The sequence below is a fragment of the Notothenia rossii genome, assembly GCF_949606895.1.
Source record: "Notothenia rossii genome assembly, chromosome: 3".
NCBI lineage: Eukaryota > Metazoa > Chordata > Actinopteri > Perciformes > Nototheniidae > Notothenia > Notothenia rossii.
The window spans coordinates 72,029,023-72,043,986 of record NC_136901.1 but is presented as its reverse complement, the minus strand read 5'-3'; the positions used below and the strand labels follow the sequence as shown (position 1 = coordinate 72,043,986).

Sequence of the window (14,964 nt, the reverse complement as noted above, 5' to 3'; positions counted from 1 at the left end):
TTTAACGCTTTACACACAACCTGTGTGTCAAATTACAATTGTACATTTTTTCTCTGCTGGTAACTTCTAATACTTCACTTATCATACCATCTTTTTATATTTACTCACCAGGCAGGTTATCAGAAAATTGATCAACTTTATTTTCACAGATTTGTCCCAGTTTGAACACACATTGTATTAGAATAACTCAATATCAAAATGCAAGACGAGTTTGACAAATATTCAGAATGTATTTAAATTACAGGCTGATTTCATCCTTGACAAAGTGCGAGTGAGGATTACACACATTGCTTGTTTTATTCTGTTAGTAATATTTGTCTTGAAGCCTGAGTGGAATCTCATTCTCCTCAATGTGCCCCCTATTTTTATGATGAAGTCTCCTCTGCTTCAGGTGTAAAACAACTGTCGCCACAAGCCAACATGTGGACACCAGTATCATACCAAGGCCTACCAACAGTGTCAGCTGAGCAGATCTGATGTCCACTGCCTCACATATTTGGGTCTTTTGGGGGGTTTGAACCAAATCAGCTGTCCCTGACCAGGTGGGCTCCCGGTCCAAGTGGCAGGGGCCCACGCTCTCGTTGACCAACAGATTAACCCAGACAGTGGTATAAAGTGGAGCTGGCTTCCCCCCATCTCTGACCACAATGAACAGGTGATGCATTCCCAGGTCTTTCTGTAGGAGTTGCTGGGCTACAGTAATGTTTCCTGACATTGAATCTACTCGGAAGGGACTGGTGTTTTGCAATGGGTCTGGCATCACAACAGTGTAAGAAATCTCCGAATTGAGCCCTGAGTCTGCGTCAATGGCAAAGACCTTTGTTACAATGGTGCCTGTAACGGCTGTTTGAGAGACAGTCTGGCAGGAGGAGTTGCTGCTTGGAAGGACAACTTTTGGCTGGTTGTCATTGATATCCTCCACAAAGATAGTTACCCTGGCAGTGGAAGTCAAAGCGACTGGGTGGCCGTGATCGCTAGCCAGCAGGTAGAGTTCATAACGGTCGCGCGTCTCGCGATCTAAGTAGGTGGTGGTGTGCAGTGTCCCAAGGGTGTTATCCAAAACAAAAGGTCCACTGCTGCTCACAACATGCAACTCTGTGTTCCCATTCGCTCCTTCGTCTGGGTCTGTCACCCTAACCCTCCCCACCTGGGCAAACGGTTTTATATTCTCAGGCATGAAAAAGATAAAGTGAGGGGTTATAACAACGGGTGCATTGTCATTCTGATCCAGCACTTGAATGGATACTGTGGCCGCTGACTCTAATGGAGGAGAGCCGCTATCTTGTGCTAACACAGTGAGTTTGTGTGCATCCTGCTGCTCCCTGTCCAGAATGGCTGACACAGACAGCTGACCTGTATTAGGGTCAATGTTAAAGATGGAAGATGTGTGTTTGTCCAGACTGTAGGTCACCCTGCCGTTGTATCCACTGTCTGTGTCGGTTGCCAAGACTTTCAGCAGTGACATCCCTGGCTGGTTGTTTTCTTCCACCTCCAGCTTGTAGTGAGACTGGACAAAAATTGGAGCATTATCATTGACATCTGCCACCAACACACTGATCGCACGCCTGGAATGAGTGATCACAGATCCTTCAGCATGCACTACAACAAAAATATGATGTTCTCTTTTCATCTCATAGTCTAGGGCCTTTGATGTGGAAAGGAGATATTTGCCATTCTGTGGGCTCAGAGTGAAAGGTACCTCACCCTCAATGGCAATAGATGAGCCTTCAAATCTGCTGTCACCCTCAAGCTCTAAAACAGCTAAGACAGTGGGGGGTTGGTTCTCTGGTAACACCATAGTCTCGTTTCGATGCTCCACTATGAACCCGATCTTGATTGCCAGCTCTTGGTTGGCCTTGGGGAGCACGGATACAGTTACCTGAGTGTATGCTGGGGGGCAGTGATGGCCGCTAGCTAACACTTTCAACAGCAGCTCCTCGAAGCTGTCACTCTGGAGGTCCTGTGTTAGTCTGATGGACCCAGTGAGGCTGTCAAGGCTTAAGAGATGCTTGGCCTGCTCTGAGACTTTGGGACTGAGGGAGTACACAATGGCAGCATTCGAGCCTGAATCTGGGTCTGTGGCCCTGACCTGAGCAACCAGCATGTTCTTCGGGGAGTCTCCGGGGATGCTGACGCTGCGGGGGCTGTCAGGGCTAAAGCTTGGACAGTTGTCATTAACATCTGTCACTGTGACTATTAAAGTCGCTGTAGCACTTAAAGGGCCTTGGTCAGTGGCCACCAGCGTCATCTTATACATGTCCCGAGTCTCCCTATCCAGAGCTGTTTGCACAACCAGCATGATGACAAGCCCGTCTTCTATCGTTAAACTGAAAACTCCATCAGAATCTTCAAGCTGATACGACAGCTCACTGTTATACCCAGCATCCCTGTCCAGAGCCTGGTCATCCAATAAGAAACTGGTCCCCACAGACACGTCTTCAGACATCTTCAAGTGTATTTCACTGTTTTCAAAATTAGGCGCGTTGTCATTGATGTCCTCTATGATCACAGCGAACTGTATAAGGTCGCCTGAGGGCCCCACGACAGCATTGTGTAAAATAATGCATTCCTCAGTTTTTGTTTCCTCAGGGAAGAGGGCCTCGCGGTCCATCTTTTCCTCAGTGGTGTAGAAATCTCCAGTGTTTTTGTCCATCCACAGATACTTCTGCGTCAGTAGCTGGTACGGAGGTGGAAAGTGTTCACTAAGTGACCCCACCAGGACACCTGGCCCCTGTTCCTCTGGGATGTAAAACCGGACAGAACCACATATTATCTGCTGCAGATGGACCACAACGAGCAGAATCTGACAGGAGAAGAAACAAACTGTGAGCAGTAATTATTTTAACCCTCCTGTTGTCTTCGGGTCAAATCTGACAGATTTACTACTTTCATCAATCATAACTTTTTTGTTTTACATTCGATTGCATTAAGGCTTTATGATATCCTTCACAGTAGACATTTGAACATATGAAATGGCTGACTACCACTGTCATTACATTTTGGATGATTTAGTCAACTTAGCCACCCATGGTGTTCGGGTCAAAAATGACTTAGTAACCATCCGGATCAGATACAACACACAGACACACAGACATACACACACACACACACACACACACACACACACACACACACACACACACACACACACACACACACACACACACACACACACACACACACACACACACACACACACACACACACACACACACACACACACGCACACACGCACACACGCATATACGCACACACACACACACACACACACACACACACACACACACACACACACACACACACACACACACACACACACACACACACACACACACACACACACACACACACACACACACACACACACACACACACACACAAACAAGTTTGTTCACATTCCAGTCATGACAAAGCTAATGTTTTACTTAAACAAAGGATGAGTGTAACAGTTTTTAATTAGTCAGTAAACTCATTTGACAAAACTCCAGTACCTCTCCATGTACTCACTACAACATCGAATGGGCCTACTACAGAAAAACATTGCAGATACACATAAGTAATTAGACACTATCAGTACGGATAATCCTCACATTGCTTTTGAGTCACTGACCTGCATTAGTCCAGCCCAGCTCATATTAATAGGAGTCCCATTGCCCATCTCGCTCTCACATACCACCCAGGTTCTCCCAGCAGCAATGTGCTCTGAGGAAAGAGGAAGCAACCTTAAACTGTTCAGCTGAAGGCATAATGAACTACATGCCCCTCCTACAATATTTACCTGGTGTGTCGGAAGGACACCGGATAAGTCAGAGAAGGAACAGGTTTACCTGCCTTCTTTCATAATGATTCCTTTATGAAATATTATAGCCATGGGCCTGGGGCATCAAATGACTGAGCTTGCACACCTGTTTATACAAGCAATTCTGTCATACCTTATCTTCTTTCATAGGTTTATCCTGTTCATTTAGAGATGTGCTTCAATGAAATTGAATTACAAACATGAAAATAAACGACTTTCTTCTTTAGGTGAACATCTGCAGTAAGAAATACATAATACAAAGTACCTTTCAGAGAGTAATATCGTACATGTTGTTGAACTACATTTGTCTAAAAGCTTAAGTTATTTGTAGGTTTAGATTTATTAAAAAAATAGAAAACTTAAAAAATGATGAATTTCCCACCAATATTTAAATCAACCAGGATTAGCTGCAATATAAAATGCTACACACCAGAATACACATACAGTTACTCTTAAAGGGGCTATTATAGCGACCACTTTTGATGAATTAAGTATAAGCCTTAATTTCTGCGATTGAGTATTTTAAATCATGAAATAACTTTTACTTTGAGTGAAGGATAATGAATATTACAGTTGTCCAGACATTTATTGTGAAAGGCTTCCATCGATGTCACTATCGGCAAAATTATATAATAATCTTCTCCCTAGCTGCCCCTTTCCACCATGCGCTAACAAAACTGTAGCTACATGTTTTGTAAAGTGTACATGTTTTGCTTTAAAGTAACTGTAAATAAATAAATACAATTATAATATTTCAGACTTTTGTTTTACACACACATACACATACTTCAACTTAAGTGCCACTTATTCAAGTCTGCCAGAGTCAGGGAATGGGTATGAATCATAGACTATAAAGGTATAGCCTGCATTCATCAAATCAAGACTATGTAAGTAAAATACATCCCGTTTTCTATACATTAATTTGATGTGATACGAGGTGACAGGACCCTTACAAAGTTCTTAGAGTGATCGTCATCGCCGTTTTTATTTTTCAATAAATAATTGTATGACTCCGAATGTATAAAACTTCCTTGTGCCAAAACACGATACATGTATTATCAACAGTATTCGAGTTCATGTTCTTTAAAGTCTAAACACATTTTTTTTTAAATCATGCAAACCGCAACCTGAGTTACGTAATGGCTTATTTCCGTGCGTCTCATTTGCGTATGGGGTTCCTTCTCAACTTTCCGCTTACTTTTTTTCCGGTTACAGTAAACCTCTGAGGTTCTTCTGCGACATGATTGGCTGGTGTCGCCCCGCTAGCTCAGCGTGTGCGCGCATGTGTGTGTGTGTATGTGTGTGTGTGTGTGTTTGTGTGTGTGTGTGTGTGTGTGTGTTAGGAGGGCTTTATAATACAACTACAGTCCTGCTGGTAAGCTTGAAACCATTGTGAACCCAGTCGCCCAGAAGCAGCAGCAGCATCAGCGTGGTTAGTTTCTCTGCTCCAACATGACCTCAGACATTAACACAGGTAAGTACATGAGCCATTAGTTTTAAATGATGACACAGTGATGGTGATCATAGGCCTGTAACTAACTGCTTTCACCTCGACAAATTACTTAATCCTGTTACATGAGAAATCAAAGTTACACTGAGTGAGAAGGCAGTTATGTAAATCAGATAGCCTATTATGTTTTTGGGATCATTTGCATATATTTACACATTTCAAAAGTTGTATTCTAATATACATTCATATTTAAATGTGTCCATCTGCTTATACTTTTCATTGTATATCTTTAAAACACTATTTTATATTGCATATGGGGACTGTTAAAGTGTTATCATATTCATAAAATTGTGGGTAAACTGAGTTGTGGTCATCCGTTCTTTAATGACTAGGAATTTATTCAAGAATTGGCCAAAAGTGTTAAAAGTTATTATTTATGTATCACAGTAAGCAGACCAGGTGTTTTACAGGCTATTCAATGTTTTATATGCCTTATGGGCTGTTAATTTTATTTTCACTCGTCAAATGACCTGATAAAACCCACTGACATAAAGTTGTACTGCAGGTTTTGGCTTTTAGCTTTTATTATATTTCAGAGTCACCCAAAATATCTTTGTGTTGAAAGTTGTATCACAAAGTCTAAGATATGTAGTTTTTTGTTAATTTTTTTCCAAATATATACGCTTCAATCTCATTTTTATAAGAACTTTTCTACTTTTATTTGAGCTTTCTTAAAAAACTAGCGATGTTAATATTTTCCTTCAGTAGAATAAAATGGTTTCTTTCCAATCTTTGTCACATTTTCCACAGACTTGGATCTGGAGCTGGATGGGTTGCTGCAGGAGTTCCAGGATGTGGTGGAGGAGCTGAAGGCCCCCTCTCTGAGCAAACCGCATCCTTACCAGCACGTCTTGCAGGAGGCCAAAAGTCGCACGGGGCTGGGAGACGACAGCGGAGTGGAGGACTCGGATTACAGTGAGTGACACGAAACCATCGCACTAGAACAATGTGGCAGTTAATAAGATAATGTTTGCTTATTGTACAAAGTGTGGATAAAGAAGGACATTATTTAGTGCATCATTGTTGTGAGTGAGGTTATCCCCATGGGTGCCGGTTGAGCCCCTTTATCAGCCAAAACAACTGCAGCTTGACTCTTTTAATTTGCATGAAATTAGTATTAAAAGGGGACACATCCTTGTACACTTCTATGAAAGGGGCTGTTTTGATCATGACAATAGCTGCGTACCAGAAGGAACTGCAATTACAGTATGAATAACCCATCTTCTGTAATTGTCTGATTTTTGTTTTTGTTGCTGCTGTTGTGCATTTGTCGAGGGTTATGAGATAAAAGAAGTTTGTGTGTTCCTCTGCTCCCTTGCGTCATCATTATTGAAAGTATTTTTCCCCCCTAATGTTTTAAAAGCCGACAGTGAATACGCGTTTACCTTCATTTTGCTGCATCTTATTCTATTATCTGCTTTAAAATTGTTTGTTATTGTTTGATCATTTGCATGGGCTGGCCTTAGTGCTTGTCTCCTGTTTATTATTTCCGCTCACCCCCTTCTCGCCTGCCTCTCCCCCCAGGCAGCGAAGCTTCTTTGGGAAACAGTTTGAACACCAGCGAGGAGGAGCTTCGCACAGCAGGCATAATGCTGGCACCGAAAGGTACTAACTCCCATCAGCCCATCTCCATTCAGATAGCCCTCCTTCTTACAGTGATCACTATCGCTTTTACTCTGATCACTATCGCATCCACACAAAAACCCTCTACTTCAGGCTAGGAGCTCTTTTGTTTTTACACGACAAAGCCCCCTGCCGCTGCGACTGTAACATCTCAGCCCCCCCACCCCCCCTCTCCAAGCCTCCTGCAGGGGTTATTTGTGTTGTTGTGTAGCTAGGGGATTCACTTAGGTGTATACATGAATGAGAATTGTTGCATTCTGTGACATGTAGATGCAACTGTTACATCTATATGGACTAAAACAAGACATTGTCATTCACAAATGTCAGGGTTTATGCAGATAACCTCAAAGATATTTACATGATTTTACATAGATTCTGGTGGGGTCCATCAAGGTGTCTGGGATTTACTTAAAAGCATCATTATCTCAGTTCTAAGAAAAAAAGACGAGCTTTGGTTCATATGTAACTCTGAGATTAGTTTTCAGATTCTGGTCCAAGGGAAGATACCCCCCAACTGAGCCGCATTTCCCCACAGAAATGTTCCATTGCTTTACGTGAGTTACTACAATTCCTTTTCTTGCTGTCCTCTTTCTGCAGCCAAGCTGGGAGACACAAGGGAACTTGAGAGTTTTATCGACATGTTGGACCGAGAACTTGCAGGTGTGTATTTAAGAGAATTACCCCCCATATTACTTGACCCTTTCTTTATTCCGTTTGCCCTTTAGCTGACAAGCTGCAGGCGGCTGGGTGTAATAGGGGCAGAGACCCGGATTGGAGTGCATGATTTGTTACACATTGACAGAGTGCGTAGTAGTAGCCACCATGTTTATACCCTGTACTACCCCCCATCCTGTTTATCTTGGAGCACCTCTTGTGTGTAAATGCCATGCCTGGGGACTCAGGTGGACTATCTGCATGACCTTTAGTGATAATAGTGTGCTTGACTACATGAACATCCTGCTATCAGCACTAAAGCAGTGCTGTTTCAGAGGCCTGTGAACACATGGCTTTGTGCACGTACACACACACAAACCATAAAGAACAACATACATCCGCTGCTATCAGTGGTTTTGACGCTGTGAGAATTAATGTTACCAATGAATCCTAACTCCCCCTGTATCCTTACAAGTCTCAGCTATTAGTCAGTGCATGTTTGAATGTGTGTTAATATTCCTGTGTGGTGCCTTTTTATCTTATTCTGGCTTTTGTAGTTTATTTTTCTTCCCCTCTCTTTTGCAGAGATGTGAACTGAGAAAGAAAGAGAGACACGAAGATGGGGAGAAACAGGCCGTGGGCGACTTGGCTGGCTACCGCAGATCTACACCAGGGCAGATCTACACCAGGGCAGATCGGAGGGAACAAATGCTTCACCAGGGGAAAAGGTTAACATCAGAAATTAGAAGGGTACTCCATTCCAAAATGCAAGATCCCCCCCAGACCTTTGGCGACGCCTCGTCAAGCTGGAAAGACGATGCCCCAACAGCTTCAGATCAGAGATATGCGACAAATTACTGAAACTAGACCAACCCTAAACCCTCTGGAGGTACGAGAAAACGCTCCCAGAGCATAGGAAGCATGCTATTGCAAAATGTACATTTCCAATAAGTACAACGGCCCTAAATCCTCAGTGTTATTTATTGTATAAGGAAGCTGGTCCAAATTACAGACGGAACTTTAGTTTTAAATGAATTAAAGTCCAAGAGGTCCAGATCTGTGTATAGGCCATCAACAGTTATGTATATGCAGACATTTCCAGTGTATAGTTCTTGTTAATATTCCTTTCTTTTTTAGATATATATAAATGGTTGTACAGATTTATATAAATAAAGTTACATTTTCATTGAATGCGTATAGATTTCCTTTTTCTTTGTTGTTTTACACATTATATGAAACTACATTTACTGTAAATGTTGTCCCATATTGAGTACAGAGACAAAGTTGACCTTGCTAGCCACATCTGATCGTAAACACACACAACGTTGAAAGCTTTTCACTTTTCTGAAGAATACTTCTGACAGTAAATTGTATTCAGTGTTCCTACACTTCACTATCCCTGAAATTGACGGTTGGTACTGTCGCGCCACATGTCTCTGGGGCCCTTCAGCCATTCTCCTTGGTTTGTACCTATGCTTCCTGTATGTCTGTTCTCATTATGCTTTGAGTTTCACTTCTGCCTCCAACTCAGGAAACCCACAAATGTAGCTCAAACACAATGTGAAGCCAGCTTTAAGGAGGAAGTGCGTCAGTGGTGCTGGGAAGAAACAATGCTCACTTACACTTTGAGCTTTAATTTATTATGTCGGGGGAGCTTTGACTCTGCTGTAACTTAATACCACAAATCCAAGCTTTGAACTTCAGGAAGGAAATTGTTTTTCTTTGTTTGATTTCCCTGTGAAAGAGCGCCTTAACAGTTTCTTTGCTGTTATTTTTCCAACATGGTTGTGTTTACAGTGCGCTGTCAAATCACTCCACAAGTCTCATCCACTCACAGGTGTCTCCTCCCTGTTGTCAAATCCACACTGCTTAGAGAAACCGCAGAGGCCAGGGTGAATGTTGTGGTTGTAAGATGTGATTTTTCACTTTTGACTTTTAAATTGAGTAGCGTCAGCTGCATAATCCTGCTGAAGTATGCAAAATTATTTTTATTACACTGCTAGAGAACTGCCAGATTTGAGTTGAGGATGATGCTGAATGAGAAACAACAGTCAACAATCTTTGAAGTATTTTGCTGCACAGCTAGTTGTAATCACACTTTCAGAACGACGACAGCCAAGGAAAAGTTTTGCCCTCGTGGAAACAGAGATGTAATGGACCAGCAGTTTATTGAATTGTCATTGTTTTCTCCTTAAAAAAGATCCAGACAGCATGTTGATACGACCCGTCACCTGAGCCAGCAGCCCTGGTGGTATATTACAGTTGGACTGCTCGGTGGACCTGCTGTTTGACATCATGTCAGCCGTAGCAGCCAAAAGAAGGAAGGCTGGACATTTAAGATACTGTCCCTTGTCTGTTTATGTCTCATTAAAAGACACTTTGTTCAGAAAGTCCACTGTGTTGAACTGTGGCCAACTATATAACCCTCCTGCCCCGGACAAGAGTTGGCGCCGGTTTCTGGAGAGTGGGTTGTAGTAGTGAGAGCAAATTATCTTAAAATGTGACATTACTGTAAAGCGTAAAGGAAAAATGGGAATAGAAAGATACCAAAAGGGAAAATAAGATTGTTCAAAGAATGGGAAAACACACAGGGGTGGTATAGAGTAACCTTCTCCTCCTGTTTTGTCTGCTCCACTTTGAGAAAGGTGACGATGACTGATTGAGGCCACAGCTGTTCAGCATGGTAACAAAAAAAGGTGTGTTTTGACATGATGGAACTTTCCTCTCAAAGGTAGGGCATATCCTGTTTTTCAGAGGATAAACGAAAGCAGTGGCAACAATGCAGGAAACGTGATGGTGTAGTAAAGAGGAAACTGAAAGGCTTTCGATTGGACTTCCTCTTTTGTATGTCCAACGATTTTCTAACTGTATTTCTCAGATCTGCAGTCTGGTAGCTGCCAAACCTGCTCTATTCTGAATTGTCCTTTCATTATACACAGCTAATTATTCTGTATGATTTTCATTAGACTATTCTTCAGTAGGATCTGATGCTATATTTCAGTTGGTCTTATGGGAATAACTCCCCATTGTTTAGCTAATTACTATGAGACCAGTATTTGATTGGCAGTGCATCAACGTAGGAGGGCAATATGTCGCCTTGTTTAGATAACAGAGCAAATGATGAATGCGCTCAGTTCATTAGCTGATACATTAAAATGAATTGATGTCATGATGAGTGAATAGGCTGGAGAGATGAAGACGTAATAAATATGGTGCACCTCTTTTGACCCTCACACCTATAGACCCAGGCATCTTGGTTATAAATGTCACATAAACTTAAAGTCTGTGCACACAATGCTGGTTTGCTTTAAACTAGTTAGCAAGCTAATGAAGATGTAATTGAGTATTGCAGAAAGGAGACACTTGTTATTATCAGACAATGAGTAAATGAGGCGGAGATATGGCCTGTGCAGTGAAGCTATCATGGCCGAGATGAGTGCAGCATGCAGAGCACGCAGTATTCTGTCATCTGCCTGATGAGAGACCGAGCAACGCCTCTCCCCCGAGAGCCCCCCAACGGTCCAGGCATAATAACACTCTCCCAAGGAATTAACTGGCTCAACCGTCCAACACACACACACACACACACACACACACACACACACACACACACACACACACACACACACACACACACACACACACACACACACACACACACACACACACACACACACACACACACACACACACACACACACACACACACACACACACACACACACACACACACACACACACACACACACACACACACACACACACACACACACACACACACACACACACACACACACACACACACACACACACACACACACACACACACACACACACACACACACACACACACACACACACACACACACTCTAAGTAGTCCGATTCTGACTGGGTGTTACGTAACCCAAGCCAGTCCCTGAGCCAGTATCAAGGACTCGGATCACTGCTTTGTTACTCTTGCACAAGTCTCACAAAAGGCAGAATGAGGACATTGAACCATAAAAGGACTTGATGTTGTGAAATAATATCTCTCATATTAAACCACTTCAAAGCCGTGATAGATATTCATATAGGCCATAAATACTGTAAAACATTTTCTTTTGTTATTTTGATATAATGTGATGACATAACAGGAATGTTTTAGAAAACTGACTACAACATTTCTTAGCAAAAGGAGTGGTCCCGCGAGCCATTTTTTATCGGTCCTCAGCAGATTGTAAAAGTATAATGGAATATGGCCCACAAATGAAACTTATATTACTCAGTAGTATTCATGTGTTAATATGTCCACTTTTCAAATAAATTCAGTCAATTCAAGTTTAAAACAATTTCTAACAAATCTAAGTTGATAAGAAAAAAGCCCAATAACCTATTTGTATAAGAAGCTTGAAATCTACCCTTCATATTTCCCCTTAAGCAATCTGAGGCTTCTGCTTTAAGGAATGAGCTGCCAACAAAATAAATGAAACCCAATGGAGATCTGTGAGGCTGTTCTTAAAGCATATTCAAGTAACAAGCATCATTTACCTACATTTGATTGATTTAGCTAATTTTCGTCAACAATAAGTCATAAAATGTCAAACAACAATGTGAGGGTGTGGCAAAGTGTTTTTTCTGTGAAATGTCTCAACAACTACTGGAGGGACTTCCAAGACATTTGTACACAATTGTTGTGCTCTTCACATGTGAATGAATGAACTGGCAAATCTCCTGACTTTTTATTCATTCATTTTTATTTAATATCATTAAATATCACTGGACATCTTCAAATCCTCACTAATAACGCACCTGTTCACCATGGCTTTCGGACCCTATTCCATGGTCCCCTGGCTTCCTTTATTTTATTTTTTCTTGTTTTGTTCGCTCCTCATTGTCTGTTTTGTTTTGTCTATCCACCATGTACAGCAACCTTGGGTCCCGTGAAAGGTGCTTTATAAATTCAATTTATTATTATTATTATTATTATTATTAATATCGGTTTTTGTCTAATACTTTTTTCATGCCTCAAATTAATGACATTCCCAACAGTATTTACTGTAGTGCTATTAAGAAAATGTTAACTAGCCTCTAAGTATAAGTTCACATTAGAACTATAGAGCTTTTGTTTATGACATGCAAAGTTTGAGTGATATTTGTTTACAAATTGAAGAGTTTACCTCAACGACGCAAAATCAGCATTTTTTCTGTGTTCGTAAACTTATCTTAATTAAGCATATTGACCTGTTGTAAACAAACGTTTAACAGCATTACAAACATAAATAACTTCAAGTCCTCTGCAGGAAATTGAAATAGATCTACCAATACTCGACTCACTCAGGAGAAACAAAATCACTACTCCCTCATCTTAAAGTCATCAGTGCAATGGAACATTTTAAATGGCTTATTTGGATTTTTGTGGTTTCTCTCATATACATCCAAGTCTCTACCTATTGTCATTTCCTGTTTTGGTTTCTGAATCTTCAGGCCTCATTGTATGGGACAGGAAACCAGTATAATGACTGTTAGAGGAATTCATTCCCAAAGAATGTGACACATGCAGCCTTCCATGGAGTTCAAATGAGCCGTTACGTCACTGCTGACTGGGGATTCTTTGACGCCACTTCACCCTTCCTCTTTCAACTCAGACAGGCAATTTACTTGAATTCATTTCTGAAACTGAAGCAAACAGCATAGAGTTTATCAAAGTACTCAAATATAGAAATCACTAGATTCTTGGATTGGGAAGAGCGTCTGTACTTTGAATGTTCCAATCTAAGTGCTAGTTATATATTGAACACTAGTGAGAATAGGGAGTAAAACAAGAGTGCTGTGAGGAGATGCAGATGTGTGAACGGAAGTGACAGTGAACATAATGTTTTGCAAATGCCATAGAGGGAAAACTGTGTTCTGTATTGAGATGTACCAAGCTGTTAGTCACACATGGAGGTCATATCTTAACAGCATGTTTCCGGTGTGTAAGTACTTCTAGGAGAGCAAATAGAAAAGCATACAAATGTTAAGATTTAAGAGTTACCTGTCTTACCTGTTACCAGACTGCCTTGCAATAGCAACTATATAACCATTCAATAAAATGTCCTGTTTTTAACCCTCCTGTTATCCTCAGATTTACTTTACACCCTTTATTCTAACCCAGTAGTTTAAAACTCAAGACAATGATCACATTCAATATTTTAACCAACATGTATGTCTCTGGTGCTTTAGGTATCTTAGTTGACCACCTAAATAACCATTTAAATAAAACATTACCCCAACCTTCCCCCCCACAGAGCGCTTTATACATTCAGAATTCCTATTATGTGACTGTCGAAAAATATATAAATCACAATAAAATTAAATGTTAAATTAAGATCTTTTTGATGTTGTTAAAGGACCAATAACTAAAGCAGAGTGTAGTTTTGTTTTACAATGATACATTTGCATGTAATAGCCACCTCAATATCGTCCTACACAATCAACACAAATATGTGTAAAATATTGACATTTTTATATGTTTTATATTACTAAAACAGCCTGGGGTCAAATTGACCCCAAGGAACACCGATGCGTACAAAGTGCGTACAGGACATTTAAAAAAGATCTTCGTGTTAATTTTATGTTTACCCATTAGTCCTCACTAAATTAGGAAAAGTCATGAAATACTAAACAAAAAATATAATGTGAACCATTTTTTTTAGATACGTTAAACATTTAATGGGGTCCCAAGGATAACAGGAGGGTTAAGAAGTGTTTAAAAAAAAAATGTTGTCCATAATACTTGTTTATAATTGACATCCTTAGGACAAAACTAAGAACACATATTTATTTGAAAGCAGGGCGGTATACGTTAAAATGCATGTGTTTGCAGTTTGGACTATGTGTAAACACTGATGGCAAATGGACTTTGGGAAAGCATTTTGAGATACTGTAGAGTAAATTAGCAAAACTATTGCATCTTTAAAAATACATTTGTAAAAGTTTTATCAGGTCAGATATTTATTTAACTCTTTAACAATTAACAATATCTATGTCTATTTGGGTTATCAAAAACATGTATCACAAAAACATATTTTCACTTCAACAAAAATAAAGGAAGAATTCACTTCACAGGACTAACATTTAGGCATCACTGACGAAGGAATGTCTCAGCCTCGCGGGGCAAAAATAGGCTTAACTTCAAAGGATGATTCCAGTCGTTTCACTGGAAAGAAATGGTGCTGATGTTTTTAGAATATAAACTCAGATACTGAAGTCAAACTCACAGTGTATTTGATCTGAAAGATCTGTGAAAAGCCCGGTAGCCTGGATTAGCACTTAAGATCAAATTGGTGCCACTGAAAGTCATTGTAATGTGATCTAAGTGATAAGTTACTTTGGGGAAGTCTACCGGGAGTCCTCTGT

At 40.7% G+C, this 14,964-nt stretch overlaps 2 protein-coding genes across 2 annotated transcripts; one reads left to right on the top strand and one right to left on the bottom strand.

Annotated features, from left to right (window-relative positions):
• Positions 1-116: 116 nt before the first annotated feature.
• Positions 117-4,974, bottom strand: pcdh20l (protocadherin 20-like). Its single transcript, XM_079672875.1, has 2 exons — positions 3,611-4,974; positions 117-2,803 (listed from the first exon to the last, which is right to left on the bottom strand). Exons 1-2 carry the CDS (start codon positions 3,656-3,658, stop codon positions 305-307), a joined length of 2,547 nt encoding a protein of 848 aa, XP_079529001.1. The 5' UTR covers positions 3,659-4,974; the 3' UTR covers positions 117-304.
• Positions 4,975-5,114: 140 nt separating this feature from the next.
• On the top strand, positions 5,115-8,777 carry LOC307034127 (regulator of cell cycle RGCC). Its single transcript, XM_079672876.1, has 5 exons — positions 5,115-5,273; positions 6,060-6,224; positions 6,834-6,914; positions 7,530-7,592; positions 8,172-8,777. The coding sequence occupies exons 1-5, from the start codon at positions 5,252-5,254 to the stop codon at positions 8,177-8,179; spliced, it is 339 nt and encodes a 112-aa protein (XP_079529002.1). The 5' UTR covers positions 5,115-5,251; the 3' UTR covers positions 8,180-8,777.
• The last annotated feature ends 6,187 nt before the right edge of the window (positions 8,778-14,964 follow it).

Bases quoted from the DNA above. Each gene is read 5' to 3' on its own strand.
- pcdh20l (XM_079672875.1), bottom strand. From the start codon at position 3,658: ATGGGCAATGGGACTCCTATTAATATGAGCTGGGCTGGACTAATGCAG. The intron at 2,804-3,610 runs GTCAGTGACTCA...TTCTCCTGTCAG, and splicing joins GCTGGGCTGGACTAATGCAG to ATTCTGCTCGTTGTGGTCCA.
- LOC307034127 (XM_079672876.1), top strand. From the start codon at position 5,252: ATGACCTCAGACATTAACACAG. The intron at 5,274-6,059 runs GTAAGTACATGA...CATTTTCCACAG, and splicing joins GACCTCAGACATTAACACAG to ACTTGGATCTGGAGCTGGAT. The intron at 6,915-7,529 runs GTACTAACTCCC...CTCTTTCTGCAG, and splicing joins CATAATGCTGGCACCGAAAG to CCAAGCTGGGAGACACAAGG.